The sequence below is a fragment of the Apteryx mantelli genome, chromosome 3 (assembly GCF_036417845.1).
Source record: "Apteryx mantelli isolate bAptMan1 chromosome 3, bAptMan1.hap1, whole genome shotgun sequence".
Lineage (NCBI taxonomy): Eukaryota > Metazoa > Chordata > Aves > Apterygiformes > Apterygidae > Apteryx > Apteryx mantelli.
In genome coordinates this window covers 78,057,304-78,075,526 of record NC_089980.1, presented here as the reverse complement: position 1 = coordinate 78,075,526, position 18,223 = coordinate 78,057,304, and the positions used below count along the sequence as shown (strand labels likewise).

Sequence of the window (18,223 nt, the reverse complement as noted above, 5' to 3'; positions counted from 1 at the left end):
AAGTACTTTTGGGGTGCACAAGTATCAAATTCAGTAATATTTTGAAAATTCTGTTCTTTCCCCTGTTCCAACCAGCATTTAACCTTTTAACTAATGTGTTATCTTCCTTGCAGTCTTGCTGGCCTCGGCACAGGCGTGTGAATGGCACAATTTTTGGTGGAGTCTGTGCACCATGTACATGCTTTGGTCATGCAGAATTGTGTGATGATATCACAGGAGAATGCCTGGTAAGTGTCACTACTTGTAAGAAACGTGATGGACATGACCAAGATCAGTTTGATATACCGGTGTAATTGAATTAACCACCTCTGGGACTTGGAGTATTCAAGGAGAAAAAGCAGTGATTGACAGAACAGATCTTTATGTTGAACTATTGCTGAAGTTAAGGATCCCCTCATACCAGGATATGAGAGCTTCTACTGTTAAACAAAAGGAATTTTTTATTCACATAAGATTTATGTTTTGAAATAGGATCAATAGCATAAAATGTGGCATGCAGAGAGCAGCCAAACATATCAATGATCTTCCATGCAAGATCCCTCTCCCCCTCCCATCCGTCCCCTGCAGTGTATTCGTTTAACTGATAGTATATAGTAGGTAACTTTGTAAAATCTGTTCCAGTATGTCATGAAGATATTGTTAATGACTTCTTTCATCTAGCTTCCTAGTAAACCTTGAAGAAATGCTTAATAAATTGTAATTAAAAAATTAATAAAAGCATATGATTTGGGCTAAATCAACTTTTTTTCTTACAGGATATGGAGATATTATATAGTTACGTACTAATTCAGCAATTAAATCCATGATATTATCCATAGCAAGCCTACCAGCACACCACTATTTCCAGCCCATTCAGTAGCCTTTTGGAATGGATGAATTATGCTGAATAGACTGTTCTGATTAACTCAAGGGCATTTTAGTTTTATATTGTCTGACATGGCATGAAGCTTGAAACAACATTTCTTATTTCATTAGTCTTGCAGAAACACAATTTGAGCCAGTGCCAGTTTAGTGGGATATCATACTCTCATTTCCCTGCAGAATTTCAAGCAGACTCTGTATTGTGCATGTTTCTAAACGTTCCCTTTTATTTCCTTAAGAAAAAGCTGCTGGGAAAAGTCCAGAATGAAAATTCAGGCTTTTTACAATGTAATTTGGCATTTAGAATTATCACTGGTCTTCCTGTTTTCCCCATACAAGATGTTTAATTGCATTGCAGTACAAAACAAGATATCCTTAATTTGTGGATCAGTGAATTTTTCAGATTGCTTTTTCATGAATAGAAGCTTAAAATGATTCTCAATTTAATTACACAGTAAGCTTTAAAGAATTATCTAGGATGAAAAATCTGTGTATGACATGACAGTCACATTTTGAATCCTTCACTTATATGCAACGAAAATATTCACCACTAGGCTAATACGGATTTGTCTCTCTTGACAAAGATAAAATTTATTACATTAATGATTGTGGCTTCCAGCTATGATGTCTGTAACATCAGTGTGGGATAAAATCTGTTAACAGAAAAGAAAGGAAAGGGAGATTGCTGTTTAAGGTATATCATAGCTACAGACTGTTTTGCTTAGAAGTGGATAGTCAGATGGAGTTCTGAAGCTGCTTCTTTGCCTTTGGGTCTTAGCCCTTGCACAAGGAAGTTGCCTCTTTATTTTTCTCTATAGCACCACCCTGAGATGTGAGAGAAGGCTCATACTGTAGTGCACGTGTATTACGTACTGTAGTGCTTTTGCACTTTTCAGCTGATGCAAACTATTGACTGAGATAGTAGAGCTCCCCCACCTGATGTTTCAAGGGGTGCTGGTGTAAAGATAACACGGCACTGAAAAGGAAGTCAAAAATAACCACTTGAAATGAATAACACACAATATGTACTTTTTTCTATATAGATTATCATGCATTTATTCTGTACTTCTCATGTTCTGTCTGAGCTTATACTAGGTCATCCTGTAAAGAGGAGGACAGGTTACTTAAAAAGCAGTTTGGGGGTTTCTTACAGCTTACTTTGAAAACACTCTAAGTGAAGTTCAGTTGGTTAGTATCCGTGCAGACTATTAAATGCTGCTAGCCATTTTGGATCATAAGCCTTTTGAAGTGAAAGAGAGAGAACTCTGAATGCTGAAAAAGAGAAATGTCTCACATCAAAGGCATTCTTTCTATTGAGGTTTACAGAGCCTTTTGGCCTCCTTATTATTATTCATGGTGTTTTTTCAGTAATACAACAGACAATTTAGGCACCTAATTTACTGATATGATACTTCTTTTTACTCTTCCTTGGCTTTGAAATGTAGTTGAAAAGCAACTGAAATATGTTTTTGACTCATGATAAAAGCTCAGATCATCTGCTCCAACATAGGCCTGTATAAGGTCATTTCTAATTTCATAGGCTCATTTCTAACACATATCTTGCAGTTACCTGCAAAGCCCTTTGATCCCCACAGCAACCGTATGAAGAGCTGCATGATATATCATTCTCATTACCATTGTGATATATGTGATAACTGCTTTGGTACATAGGGCAAGTCCAATCATACAGAAATACTCCTTTGTAGTGTTACACATGCACATTTACCATAGCTTTAGGAGGCTGGTTCAACCTAATTCTTGTGAAGAGGAAAACCACTCCATGGTGTTTCATTCATTGCAGCATATTATGTTCCTAATAGTAAGCCCATGGAAAACAAGATATTTCCCTTGCCCAGGATGTGTTCAGATTGGTAAGTGGATCGTCCCCAGTGGCCTCCAGTTTGTATTTTATTCCTTTGTATATAAACAGCATATACCATGTAGTTTGAGGCCAGTGTCAGGGCCAGTGGACGTTTTGTGTTTTTTAAAAGTTTTCCTCACAGGAGTGACAAAATGTCTTCATCTATCTTCATGCAACACAGTAACAAAATGAAAGACCCTACACTAAATACAATATAGGCTATACCACAGGTGAAAAACATGTAAAGCTTTTGCAACACTCTTGGATTACGTTTATAACACCAGGCAAGGGAATTGTCCCTGTAGTCTTGACGTTACAGTAGTTTGAAAATGACAGAAGAGCACGCTCATGCTCCTAAAGAGACGGTACAATTGTCTGGCCTAGGTGACCAGGGAATATACTAAGATAGGCAGATAAGGCATAGCCTTTCACTCTCTTTAAGCAGCTTAAGCTAGCAACTTCCATGATTTTCTCTGTGACAGATATCCTGAAGAAGGGCATTAGCACACCAGAGATACTTTCTTGGAGTCAGTCATACTCCCTGATTAAAGCTTTATTTTCATCCCTAGCCTTCTATTTATGCTGTATCTTTATATGTTCATACGCACTCAGCTGCATACCAAGCCAAGCAGACATGTGTTTCAGTCTGAATTTAGGGTTCCTTGATACTGGACATATAGTTGTTCATTTGTTTTCTTCCAAGATTGGTGGGCTGGCTCAGTAGGAAGTGGTGGAAAACACCCTCTAGGACATCAGGAATTAAGCCTTTGGACAATGAAGTCTGATCCATGCGTAAAATTTTTAATGAAAACAAATTTCATAGGAATTATCCAGTCTTCAAAGCCTTATTTACTCAGAGTTTGCCTAAGTTAAGTTTAATGGTGTTTGGAGATAAAAGAGGTTCAGAAAATTGATGCATTCAAAATGTTTTGAGATCCAATACCTGCAGTTTGAAAGCATAAAGGTTTGAACAGGAAAAGGTTCCTGGCCATAATGTCTATGGATCCAGGAAACAGGGCACTGATTATACCAAAAACACTAGATCAATGTGTTGGAACAAAATGTATTTCCATGAGAGTAAAAATTTTCTCATATATATATATTCATACACACACACACACACACACATACATATACATATACATATACTGAGCAGTTTAGGGACAGTGGATTATGATCTTCTTTATACCCAGTCCCATGACACAAAAAAGCAAATTAAATGTTCATATAGACATCAAATTAAAAGTTCATGTGCTTAAGCATGTTATAAAGAAATAATCTCAGTGCAATTAGACATTGCTTAAACTAGATGATACTCAAAACCATCCCTCTGCTGAAGCCATACATTTGGCAAGTTTCAAACTGAGATTAGACCCTTTGCTAACAAGGAGGCACAAATTTTTCATGGGTAATGATAAAATCTTTAGAAGGGCTATTAACTCATCTACTTCAGAGCTTAAGTTGATCTATAAATTTGGCAAATGAGTATCAAGTTTAATGCATCATAGAAGGAAACAGGCACATTATGTCACATCTGCTCCCTGCATAATTCTTCTTTGTCCTGCAACCTCCTGACTGAGCGATGTGAAAGGCTGTTTTGATCTATAAAAGTCTTGCTCAGGAAGGAAAATACAGGACCACACTGGATCATTATCTCTCAGCTGAACTCTAACATATACACCGTGCAAAATACATTCAGATTTTGGCACTGTATCTGAGTGTTTTTCTTTTTATTAGTAAATTTAAATATTGAGGCTTGGTGAAGAAATAAGCACATATAGAGATCTAGACTGAGAAGAGTTAGAAGCTTTACACAGAAATGGCTAGTGTTAGACTTTTAAAAAATAAATTAAATTCATCAAAGAGAAGGTCAGCTCTTTATAATGTGAATTGCTTTCTTATAAAATGGAAGGGGTTTTTTTACTTAAAAAACCAACAGCAGCTGCAAATACCCGTCTAAGAGATGCATTGCTTTGAAATAGTGTGTTAGCTCCCCTCACTTTAATAACATCCTTGACATATAAGCAGTTCATATTCTTGAAAAACATTAAGATGTGTCTGAGAATATTTAAAGCTAAACTTAACACAAAAGAAGAATCCATTATTTTTCAGATAAAGTACAAATAATTTGACATGATGCTTTTAAAAAGTTGAATTGTTAAGGGTTTTTCTTTTGAAACATTGAAATTATTTTTGTCACATCTTTTAAAAGCATATCGTAATGTTCCCAGTTACACTTAAGCATGGCTTGTAGATTCTTTTTGAATGTTAGCACTTGAAGTAAAAAATCAAATGGACTTAAATGACCTAATGAAGTAGATTTAACCCAGCTGAAGGCTCTACAGCCATAATCTTATTTGACTAGAGGTCTCAATAGCTGGTAATAGCTTGTGACCTACTGTCTATGTGAAAATGAAATATTGTGACTAATGCTCTTATTCCAAAGATATGCTGATTGTATACACAAGCAATAAGAATGTACCCTCTGGAAGTAAACACTTCTAGAGACAGATGCTTTTGACTCCGGTGTGCTTATGACTGAAAAGTGTATTGTGCTTATTCAGATGCCCAAGTGTATGGTATTGGCTCTGCACAACACAGTGCAAAAATCTTCATACAAATCATTGCAATCCTGGAAAGTCCTGAAGAAGAAATCACAGTTCTTTAGAATAGTTCCGTTTTCTTTATCCTTTATTGAAGAAATGTTGCATCTTTAAGGCAGTAATGCTATTAAATATCAGTCAGTACCATATGCATGACTAGCTGCCCAGTAGTTCCTTTGAAAATTAGAGAACAGTTTTAAAGTGTTTTTTGAAATATTTTTAATTAAATCACCAGTTTGGAAATACCTACACATATTAGAAAACATCAAGAATTCTGAAGTAGCAGGTTGGGCAAAATTTTAGGATGAAACCAAGATTCTAGATTTGATCTGGAGCTTACCCGTGGTCTAAATCAGATTAAAACAACTCCCTGACCACCCCCCCACCACCACCACCACTACCACTAAATACAGTCTCTCTCATGGTTTTCATGTTGACCTTTTCCAGTTGGCATACAGTTTCTCAATCTGTACCTGAGCACATCAAAGTGGCATTCAATGGCTGAAAACATTTCTTCTGCTTTCTCTGCCTTCTCACTGCCTGTGGGCTTGTGGCAAATCATGGTGAAAGGAATAGGTCAGTATGCTAAAAATGTGGGAAACAAAGGCATTTAAGCCAAAAAACTAATTTGCTGAGCCTGTGGTGGATCCAGCCAAATTATTTAGGATTTATAAATCTTAAATGGTGAAGGGAAAGATGAAAATGTGTAGAGATCGTAGTATTCTTTAAGACTTAGCAGCATCTGTTTCTACAGGTCATCATGTGAAGCCTATTCTCAGAGGACCAATTCCGATTCTGGCAAAAAACATTTAATTTGAGGTCAAGCCAAAGGTTATACAAATACAATGTCATTTGACATGCAGATCTTCTGCTGTCAATTTTATGGGGTACTTTGGATGCTTAATATGTTTAGATAAACTGTCTCTGGTATTATGAAGGCCAGTCACAAACAGAAACACAAATTGTTGGATAGGGCCTTAAACTCATCCTTGTTTTCTACCCATAAAATATAATCTGGACACTATTCTAGCAAACAGGTATTAATTAAACAATTCAAGCTTTGCTGCTGTTCACAAGTATATTTAGTATATTGCCAGCCATATACCTTGTAAAATGAGTTAGGGCACTTTGATGTGAAATGTAATAATTCTTTCTTATAAATTACACAGTCTGAGCTGTATTTCCAAGATCAGCATCTGGAACCTGTAGCTGTTTTTTGAAAACACATCGTCTGTTGCAAGGCTGTACTAATAAACCTGTTTCATGCTGCTCTGAAGGGTGGTTTCTTTTAAGCTGAAACTGAAACAAGAATGTGGCAGTTGTATACTGGAATAGTAAAGGACTGCAGTTAAATACTCTTTTTGTTTTGCATAGGAAAAAATTATCCAAAAGAACAGAAATACCTGATGCCTATGAAGCCCCAATTGCTACAGCTAGCCTCTAAGAACTGGTTCTCAGCTGAACAGCAGAACACTAAAATATGTGTTGTAGACTTATGATCCTGTTGAGAGAACGAGCTAGATGAATGAACTTAAGGAATTTTCCATATGTAAATTCTCTAATTGTGAATTTGAAATGACATCATGTACTTTTCATCTTCTGTTCAGGACTGCAAACACAATACAGGTGGTTCATATTGTGATAGATGCCTTCCTGGTTTCTATGGAGATCCTACTAAAGGGACAGCTGAAGACTGTCAGCTGTGTGCTTGCCCACTAAATATGTCTTCTAACAAGTAAGATGTATATTTATTGTATATTACGCTTCTTTGCTTAGTAAATTGTATTTTTGTAGTTGATACCTTTGCATGTACATTAGAGGTTTTTTGTTTTTTAACCAAATAATAATTCTGCAACATAAACTTGCAGGCTGAGAGGCAAAGAACAAAACAAAAGCTAGTTGAGACTAGGGGAGAAGGAACAACCTAGAATTTTGGACAACTACTCTTTTGTTCCAATCAATAACTAATGTTAGCTTTTCTGCCTCTCTTTGCAGGGTAGTTTTTGGTTTTAAAGTTGAAGTTACAGATTTGATCTGTGTTTTTTTTTAATAATTGATTTTTAAAACCAATTTATATTGACCAGATAAGAATGTGATTTCTTCTGCTTTAATTTTTCTTTTCTTCCTGTCAACATTCAGTGGTAATGTTGATTCATTTGGAGTCTGAATTCAGCCTTAAATCTTGCAAGTCAAAATATTTCATCAGCATATCTCAGAATAATCACTATAAATTTTTTTCATTGATTAAAAAAGTGGAGAGTTAATCAAAACTCTGATCTAAGAACAAATGATGTTTCCTCCATTGCAAAAGGCTGTCTGTGCTGTTTAACTGCCTATAACTTAATAAAACAAATGGCTTGAACATTTTTAACTGGTTTTTTTGCCAGTCAGTATCTGGAAAATAAGAATACCAAAATCATTTCGCATAATGTGGTTGAAGGAAAAAAATTTTGAATCTTGGCTGATGGTTATCTTTCCTTGTACATAGGCTTAATTTCAAATTTATGTTTATCAGTTTGAATTAGCATGTTTGGTTTATGCCATCCAGGATGGTTTCAGACAGAAGGAGCCCTGGAGCAAGCAGCACGTGTCCAGATTATGCAGAGGAGGTGCTGGGCTGCAGTGCAGCAAATGATTGTACAGGAGGATCAGGATCCACTGAGTATGTCTGACATGTTTGCAGTGGTCACTAATGCATACCCAAATTCCAGCCGTAAATTGGATGTGGCTCTCTTCTGAAAAGACTTATCATTAGTCCATACAAGCATTTCAGAATATGGGGCTATGCAAGTAAAGAAGAGAACACCGTCTCTATGGCAGTGTGCTAGCCTAGGGCACAGATGACCTGGATTTTGCTCTTAGCTATTCAGGCCAACAGTAGGCTACAGTGGCTTTGTTCCACATTAAAATTGCATTGATAAGGAAAGGAATAATCTGACCACTTATTATGAGGAATTCCAGGAGATTGTAAGATGGGAGCCTGCCTTCCTGTTATCCTAGTTCTGTACAGATGATTTCATTAGATATACATGGGCTTCTGTCTGCTGCTCAGGCATGGTTCCCCTGATGTCCTCATTGCTTTTGCATACTTAGTATTTCATTGCATAGCTAGTGAATTCTCTTCCTCTTGTTTGAGAACACTACTGACTATCAGGAAAAATACTGTCACATTTATATCTTGTGCAGATGTGCAACAAACCAAGTCAAACAGACTGGATTTAGGTTTTTATTGGCAAAATGCCTGGAGACCTCTATTTTGTATTCATCAGGTTTCCTGCTGTATTACTTTCTTTTTTGAAACTGCCCAAAAGATTCCCTTTTTAATATTAAATTTTCTTTAAAAATGTAGATCCAAAACAAATACGGCATATAAATATTCCGGAACCGTGGGTGTCCTGAACCCTACAGAGCTTATGCCTGGATTAGAACTGTACATTATCTCCCCATTTCTAAAATGGACAAAAGCAAAACTGTGAGCAACATCCTCAGGCTTTGTAGAACTTTTATTGTAAAACTCAAGCTCTCTTGATTTTACAGTTCTAGACCAACTATTAAATGTGTTTTATGAGAAAAAGAAAAAACTGTTAAAGGAGTAAATGTGTTCTCTGAAGACAGTTAAAATACTCATTTTTCATCCTTACTGCTGTATCAATTTAAATGTAACTGTCAATTGGCTTTGGGTTTGGTACGCTGGGGATAGTGTCTGTAAACAACTTGGATTCCTTCACACATACTTCAGGTGAAAGATTAAGACATTTCCAAGCTTATGTCAACCTACAGATGTAGTATGCCCTTCTCTCCCCAGTCATCTTCTCCAAATGATTCCTATACCTATAAATTCCTGTACTGCTCCTATATTTTCAAGTTCACATATCATCATGGACCAAGTCTGCCAAACATACCATTAACACTATATATAAAAATAATAATAATAGAGTCCATCTTTTTTGTCCTGTTAACTTCTGAGGAACCTAACAAGTTACTAATTTATATATTAAATACTTATAAATAGCTGTCTATAGGTTCTAATTTCTGTAGTTTAATACCTAACATGGTGTGACTGGGCATCCATAGGTCTCTAAGCTTAACACTAGGCACAGGTGCACACAAAATATTGTCCACATAATGAATCTCTGAGATATATTAATAGATCAGTGTTGTCTTCTATAGCAAAGTTTTACTGCTTTATGATGTTTATAATGGTTCCCATCACTGTTCTCACAGCACTGAATAATCTGTTAGTGTTTGTTTCTTTGCAATGTCATCTAGGGTAGAGGAGAACTGTTCTACCTGTTTTTGAAATGTGGTGATGATGCAGTTTCATGGTTAACTTAAGCATGGTTAGCTGCAGCTCGTTCCCTCTCCTGTTTCCCTATGGCAGCAGTTTCCATACACAATGGCTTAAGCCAATCATGAAACTGCATCCTTAGGCACAACAGCGATGAGTGACTTGCTGTATGTCACAAAAGAAGTCTGGGAAAAATCAGGAAAACATTATTAAGTTTTCTGGGCTATATTTTCCTCTTTTTGAAAATATCGCTGTATCTGAACTTATATGATGCAAATGAGCTCAATAACCATATCATAAACAGCATATGTAATGCACCTTTGACTGTTGTCTTATCTCTTCTCATAAATTCATCGCTCCTACAAACTGTTCCAACATTCTTAATCTTTAAGGAGTTTCATATAAACTGATTTTTTTTTCAAAGAAATTACCAGATGTACTAATGTATACTTCTTCCTACCAAATGTTGATGTCTGGGATAATTACTGCTTTACTCTTAAAGTAGTGGTAAGTTTAATATGGGTAATGAAGACCCTAACAAGAATGTTATATCATTGGAAATGGTAGCTAGAACATATCTCACTCAGCCTGGGAAGGTCATAACTAAAATGGTAGCATGTGAACTAGGAAATCTGGTTGGTTTCAAAATGTTTAATATTTTTTTGAACGTTAAATAAAATCACAAATCTATAATTATTCCAAAAAGATGTTTTCTATAAAGTGCTTGTAAGCCTTTAGAAAGTCCTGTCTCCCCAAATTTATAAACCTATACCATATATACCTATACTGTATATTTACATTGTCCCATGTCCCATGTTGAAGCTTGTTTTGCCTGATCAATACACACCATTCATTAGAATTTATCACCAGTAAGTAATGAGATTCTGACTCTCAGGAAGATAAATTCTCCTTTTCTCACCTTGCTATCACATGTTTCCTTTACAATATGCAAATAGGAATTTCTCAATATATTAATATTTAGTTTTCATATGTGGATTGACTATTAAGTCAGAGAAAGCAAACTCAAAGGACACTGGATCTGAGCATAACCCATAAAACGTGAAAATTCTGCTATTAATTGTTATTGCTTAGTAATAATTAAGTACTTAATTATTATTATCTTTATAACTGATACAGTTGAATTCTGAGCTCTCAGTGGAACTGTGGAACAGTCAATCTAGTGCAACGCTATAGTGAATTGTGATAGTATCTCCATTAGTTTCCCATTTAGCTCTTATGAAAGAACAACTTTAGGACTGACAAGGAGGCTCCTGCTTGACAAGTAGGTGCTGCTGATTGCGTTCAGTGATAATATGCATCTCAGTTTAAAATTGTTTCCATTGTGATTTTAAATTAGAATAATCAATTCTGATTTCTTCAACTGCTCCTCATACATTCCTGAATTGCATTTTTAATTGAAAGATACTGCAAAATAACACAAACATAATCCTTATGGGAAAGAGGATGTTGACTGACTTGACCTGCCCACAATTTTCTTAGTGATTTCTCATATATCTGTGGGATAACTTATCTTGTGACAGATAGGGGGTCTGTGAATCTTTAATAGAAGCAAAGGAAAGAATAACTGAGGTCAGCTCATAGTGTGGATGACTCCTGAGTAATGGAGTGTAGTCACCAGCAGGTAATCATGTTACATAATCCTGATTAAGCTCTTCTGATCTCACTGTGTCTATTATTTTCCAGAAACCTTCTTCATATATGCTGCTTTAATTTATCCAAGGTCAAATTATTTCTATTTGTTATTGTTCTAACATGGTATTTTACCACAGATATACCTTCTTTCTGATGTCTTTGTAAGAGCAATTATATTCCTTCTCAAGTTCCATTTTGCTAGGCTATGAAAGATAAGTTGCTTTTTAAGATAGGTGCTTTGTTTTCCTGTTCAGGTTAGTCACCCAGCTATGCACCTCCTCCCATTTGCATTCCTTTCCCTTTTCCCTTTTCCCTTTTCCCTTTTCCCTTTTCCCTTTTCCCTTTTCCCTTGACTAGAATTGAGTACCATTATTTACAGCAGGCCCCATAAAGGTGCCCACATTTCTGTATCTCTGATGAGCACTTCTGAATGGTAGAATAGATTACCTCTTCTTCTGAACTGTTTGTCTTTTTGTCAGGAGGTTTCCTTATCAAAGTGCATTAAGGAAAAAACTTTACAGAAAGCAAAATGCTAAAAAGCAAAGGAGCACAGCTAGGAGTTAAACACAGTCATTGAGAGGTGAAGCTTGCAAATACTATGGTATCCCTATTTGTAAAATCACAGCTAAAATAAGTAGAGCACAGCAAAGAGATAAAGCTTTCTACTCTGCAAGCTATTCTTAAACTTCAGTGTGACTGTCTGGCCTGTTGCTTTAGGTCTTTGCCACTCGATTTACTCAAACGCACTCTCTGGGAAGCTGCACCAGATTTTCCTTTTTGCCCCTCCCCTTTCTTGTTCACCGGTTCCTGTCCCAGTCTATTGTACACAACCTTAACTGAGCTGTCGAATCAGTTGTCCTTCAGAGAGCTTTGTTTAGGGGCCATGTTATGGCATAGATTGTTTTGCCAGGCCCTCAGGGGCACAAACAAACAGCTGTACATTCCTGCCTTTTTAATGGTGTACAGACCACTCGGTGGCAGGCTCCAGTCCTGTAATAACAGGCTATTGGGATGCTGCCATCCATTACACTATATTCAGTGTCAGCAGAAATAGCAAAGTCATTCCAAATTCTATTTGCTGGAGTCAACTTAAGCCCCATGTGCTAGACCAGAAGCACTCTTCCTGGGCACTGTTTTGCAAATTAATGATCTCTGAAGTGGGAACAGAACTATGCTGCTAATAATTTTTTCTTTATGTTTCTTCCTTGTCCCACTTCTTGCCCAATATCAACAACACAGCTTTAGCCCGACATGCCATTTTGACCGAAGTAATGGATTAATATGTGATGAATGCCCAATTGGGTATGCAGGACCACGCTGTGAAAGGTAAGTAAGCACCATGCTTTTAACCATTTGAGATCTGAAACATAAGTCTAAACCACATGGAACTGCTCCTACCTTTTTATTGCCTCCCCTTCTTGTCCCCGTCCCTATGTTCTGAAACTTGCCAAAGAAATTGTTTTACATCCTCCTCTGATGTCCGTGTACTTACATGTTGCAATAGTTTTTATCCTAGTTTCCATCCTGTATATCAAAAACTGCTTGTTTTATTGCTTTATGGTTAAGTGCAAAGCTTCAAAGGAGCATTTGCTGAGAGGTAAGAATCCTTTATTTTAAATGTCTCTCTAGCTTTTCTGTGCCCCTTTTGAGATTTTTACAATTATTTTGTCTCTTTTGTCATTTGAATGTTTGGAGCATGGTGAATCAATTTTTCAGTAAATTATTGTTGTCTCTTTTTGAAAAGTCAATATGCAGCCAGAGTACAGTTCTTGCAATAAGTTATTTGTTGGTTTTAATTATTTTTTAAAAATAAAATTTTACATCTTTGTTGCTTCTAGTTTCCTGTTACAGTCTTTATTTAACAAGTAGAACAAGCTAGGTTTTAGGGACAAAAAAGGTAATCTCTATTTGTCAAATACATAGAAAGGCTCAATATGTATTTCATAAACTTCACTACTACGTATACAAAAAGACAAATAAAAATGTCATGTCTAGTCTGTCTCTGGCTATGACAGCTCTGAATGACGCATTAATAGTGAGAGAGAAATTTCCCACCCCCAATGACCCCACCTTTCTTCTTATGTCCTGTTATTCTGAAAGGGTCACATTTAGAATTTAAATGAAACAGGAGCCTAGGATAAGTGCTAATGCGAAGCCCATAGGAACCGCCTTGCACAGGAGGAGAGAGTATGCAGACAAGCAATACCGTAACTGTCTGCACTCCTTCGCATCCCTTGGGATTTCACATGCATGGAACAGCTTTAAAGAGCAGTCAGCGTGCCTTGGGAACTCTGCTAGCTGTTTGGAGGTCATGATGCATCAGCATTTGCTGAGGCACCGTGATCCCTTGTGACACTGCAAATGCCCCTTTTTCAGGAGGGAGTAGGGGAGCCAGGTGACCAGCTTCCCCATGGGTGCTTCTGTCTCCTAGTAGGCTTCTGCCATTTGGCACTCCCATGAGCTGCTTGCAGTATTTTCCAACCTAAACCCTAGAAAAGGTAAGGCCGCTGAAGATTGTTACAATATTCAGGTGGGGATGGGGAAGGGTAGGAATGAAGGGTTAGGAGCAGCCAATCGGGAAAGCAGGAATCTGGCCATACATTGTGAATCATCCTGTACTTCTGTTTTTCCAATTTACATCCACAGCTACTTCCTTTTAAATCCCCTACTGAGCTATGTATGTCCTAAAGTGAGAGTGCAGGCTGTCACCTGTTTCCACCCATCATCACTGAGTCTGCTCCTGCTGAGTGTTATTTCTGCCTGTCTTTTCCTGCCTGTCTTGGAAGTCATCACCCTCCTTTCAGCTAGTGGCCTGTGAAGTTAATGACAGCAGGAATAAATCACATCAAGAGCACTTTGGTGGCAGTTTGTCAATGCAGGGTCATTGACAGCTTCCATTAGCAACAAGTGCTATTTCTGAGTGGAGCACAGGCTGTAGATGCCATAGGGTGGAATCTGAATAAGTGGCAGGCTTGGATTTTAGCCTGATTTCCTAAGGAAATGAGACTAGTGTGATCGTTTTGTGCCTGTCTGGCTGGCTGCTTGCAATGACATTTGAACTTGTGGGTCAATTTGAACCAAATTTGACAGAAGGGTAGGAGGTCTCAAAGATAATTGTTCCTGCAAGTTTTATGAAAAGCAGCTGAATAGAGGTTAATGGATTAGGACATAGCTAAGGGAGACGATATGGTGTGAACTCACACCTAATTAAACAGCAGAGAATACATGAGAGAGAGATTATTAAATGTCCTGCCCATAAGAAAACTTTCACAGGGCAAGAAAAAAGCACTGCTGTAGCCTGAGGGATTACTCTCTGCTGATTAGCAACCATCCTGCTGCAAATAATCATCCCTTAGCCTTGTAACTGTGAGGTATATATCCATTGGAAACTAGGCCATTAATTCCAGTGCTCGTAGAACTATTTGCTTTTAATTGTAACAATTTGCTTGGAAATGCCCACAGCTGTCAATAATAATGAACAGCAGAAAGCATGTTGCATTTTGCTATTAATAGTGATTGTATAATTGCTAAAAGAGTTTACATGAAATTCTTTTTCATTTTAGCACCTGCAAAGTGACATCTGATCTGAGTCATATGATTCATTAACTGAACAGTCCTAAATTATCATGAAGTGCTTTAGGTAAAGTTCTGTACTGCAACTTCTTATTTGGTCTCCAAAATCTCGTCTTATAGGGAGATAAGGTCACAAATCCTGTGCTTAGTTTGTGTAGGACAGTATTATGTAGGATTCTTGGGACTTTTTTTATGAAGCATTAACACTTTAGTGATTTACCAAAACCCTTTGATATGAAATATGGATAAATCCCTCAGGCTACACCAGTTGTGTTTTTTTCTTTTTTTTCTTTTTTTTAAGATATACCTGAGTTGTAAAATGTCAAAAAAAATGGCTACTTCTCTCACTTGAACTTTTCAGGATTCGGTTGCCAAAATTGCTGAATGTTCTGAAGGATCTGGCTCCTGACACCATCAAAATAATAGCAGATATAAACCGTGTTGGGAGCTACCAGATATCCATAGTTGCCAGGCCAGGCTTTCCCATATAGTCCTTTCCCCAAGAATTTAGATTTGTTCTTCCTGCTCTCACTGCCCACTTTCCCAGGGATACAGGGTAGGACAGGTATTCTCCCAGTTCCCATACAAAGGGTGTGCGAGAAAGTCAAAAAGAGTGTGCAAGCTGTCTGTTGGGCCCAACACATTTACGTTGTTATGCTATGCATTTTCCAACCACACAGTCTTGATACAGAGCAAGAGCTCACAGTTTTAGGGGAAAGAAACAAAAGGGGATAGAGTTTAGCTTCTTTTTTAGCGCTCCTTGATTCATGAGTATGGTTCCAGCAACCTTTTTCCTCCTAGAATAATTCTTCCACTAGGGCCAAAAGTACTAGTCATATTGCAGCGCTGATGGGAAAAGGATCAAATGTTCAGGAGATTTTATACAACAAAAGTGTTGTGAAGGATTGTTTACAGGTTGCAAAGCTAGGCACTCTGAAGTTAGGAAATGTCAGATTTATTCTTGGTCATGCAACGGTATCTATGTTGTGCGTCAGAGTTAAGATTTTTAATTGCATATTCATAGGCCATTTCTCCACAGGCTTTTGCCCAAACACATACATAGGTTGGATGCATATAATTTTCAAAGCAACTGTAAATTAGTATTTCCAAACTTTCACTGTTTGACTTTGCAGCCTAAATTAACTCTATCTCAAGGGAATTTTTCCAATAAATATAAGGAAATGTATGCAATGCCTGTGTGTATATGAGTATTTGTGTATATACACAAAATACATACATGTATATATTTATATAGGAGCCCTGTATTTGGCACCAGTTGTATCAAAACAAATGATAAAAACAGAAATTAAGCATTAAAAAAGATGATGCCTGTCATAGGATGCACCTGAATTTGAGGGTGCAAATAAACATAGAAAGAGGAAGAGAGAAAAATATGGAAACGGTCTTACATGTCTTTCCTCCCAGCTCTTATTTATTTTTTTCTCATCTCAGGGGGGTTTTCTTGTACTTGACAATCATTTAATAAGATATGTATTTTCTGTAGTGCATGAAAATAATTTTCCGTGTCACATAAAGCATTGTTTTTTAACATGAAACTTCCCAAAGGTGTAGTGCTTTGAATTGGAAAAGAGTAGCTGAAGTGGAAATGCCCTAAAGGGAACAAATATGAGATTAGTGAAAGTGGATTTTTTAATGTCACCTGCAACTTCAGCAGAAGAGGAAGAAAAAGTGGAAGAATTCACCTGTAGATGTATGCACACAGTCTTCTCTTAGGTTTAGCTGGTTTTCCCCTGCTCTCAGGATTATCTTGAATCTGAATTCAAGATAATGTATGTATATAAGTAGAACGTAGCTTTGTGATGATGGTGGTTTATGCTAATTTTAATTGGCGAGGTCTACACTGATGAGAATACAAAGAGTTATCAAAGTCTGCTGTTATTAACAGGAGGATATGAGTAGCAGCGCGTTTCTCACAAATCCCAGGAGTACTTTTTGTGTGAACCACTTTGTAAGTTTCTGTGAATGTTATCAAATACAGAATAATGCCTAAATGAAAGTGAAAGACAAAACCGAGTACACATTAAGTCAAATAGATTAGTAGTGCCAAAAGCTATAGATCTATGACAAATACTCCCACGATAAGGGAGAAAGATCTCACCAAAGCATGGGTGAGGCTGCACACGTCATCCATTTTAGGTATTGTAAGATACTCCATGTATTACCTAGCTATTCTTCAGCTGTGATAAAACAGAGTTATTGTTATCTGTATTAAGAAAGTTTCCTTTGTAACTGAGATGTCATCTCTACAAAAATGCCAGTTTGTTTGCCAAAAGTAAAGAAAAATTTTATGGTTGCTGAGATATCCTCCATCCAGGGAAGAGAAACCTGTTTCTTTGCACAGAATGCAAACAGATGCAATATGTGCCTACACTGGTGACAGGTTCTGAAAATAAAATACATGAATTGTTCTAATGATCACTGACAAGATTTTGATGTATTATTGTTATGAGAAAATAATTGTGAGAGATGGCTATGCAAAAGAAATAAAGCACAGTGGGCTAGACTGTGCAAATTTTATTCATGTTATTGAGTGCTTACAAGCATCTAAACCACTGAACTGTTTGTATGAATATGTCATCTTCAGTCTGCATTTTGGATATTTTTAGAAAATGGAAAAAAAAACCTCTGTTTGTGTAATATCCTACCACCAAAAAAACTACTTGATTGGATCCAGCTATAATTTCCTCTCTAGTCTCAGTCATCCATCATTTGTATATGTTTTGCCAATTATATTAAATAATATTTTTTAAAAGGTTTTGACTGCTTTGTTTAAGATCTGCTTGGAAGCTTCATGAGATATTCTAGGTTTAAGGAAAAGGATTAATTTGGTGAGCATAAAGGTTTTCTTGATGGGGCACAAGTGAAAGTATAGTGGAACTCTGTGTTTCTGTATTGGGATGCTGCTCAAAATCCTTGCTCATCCATACCATCCAGTACTGTCACAAAGGAGAGAGGCTATGTACATTAGAACTGCAATTGAACTGACTTGAAAATAGTAGGAAACATTAATTTATGCTGTGTGGTTTATGTACTTTCTGTTTCTTTACACTAGTTGGAGTTCATCTGAGATTACATGAATAGCAGTATTAGCTAAAACTGGGGGATTTTTCTTCCTTTTCTTCACCCTTTACAAGTTGGTCTTACTGTGAAGAGTGAGCAAATGTAATGGAAAGAGAAAGCAGACCAGAATATAAATAGGGACTAGGCTGTGAGACTAGTAGAAATTTGCTTTTAAAATACACACTGATGTTAAGTTAGATTCACTAACCTGTTTTACATGGGACTCACAGAAAATTGCTGGTGGGAAAGGCAGAGAAGAAGGTAATATTTTTAAATATCTCTGTTAAAATTTGCTATACGAAG

The 18,223-nt window shown here is 36.9% G+C and overlaps 1 protein-coding gene across 1 annotated transcript in view; it reads left to right on the top strand.

Moving 5' to 3' along the window:
* The window catches only part of LAMA2 (laminin subunit alpha 2), a 387,138-nt gene that overhangs the window by 220,611 nt on the left and 148,304 nt on the right, over positions 1–18,223 (top strand). The window contains exons 16-18 of the mRNA XM_067294582.1: positions 114–227; positions 6,933–7,060; positions 12,506–12,592. Of these exons, the coding sequence (XP_067150683.1) occupies positions 114–227; positions 6,933–7,060; positions 12,506–12,592 (329 nt within the window). The remainder of the gene's footprint in view (positions 1–113; positions 228–6,932; positions 7,061–12,505; positions 12,593–18,223) is intronic.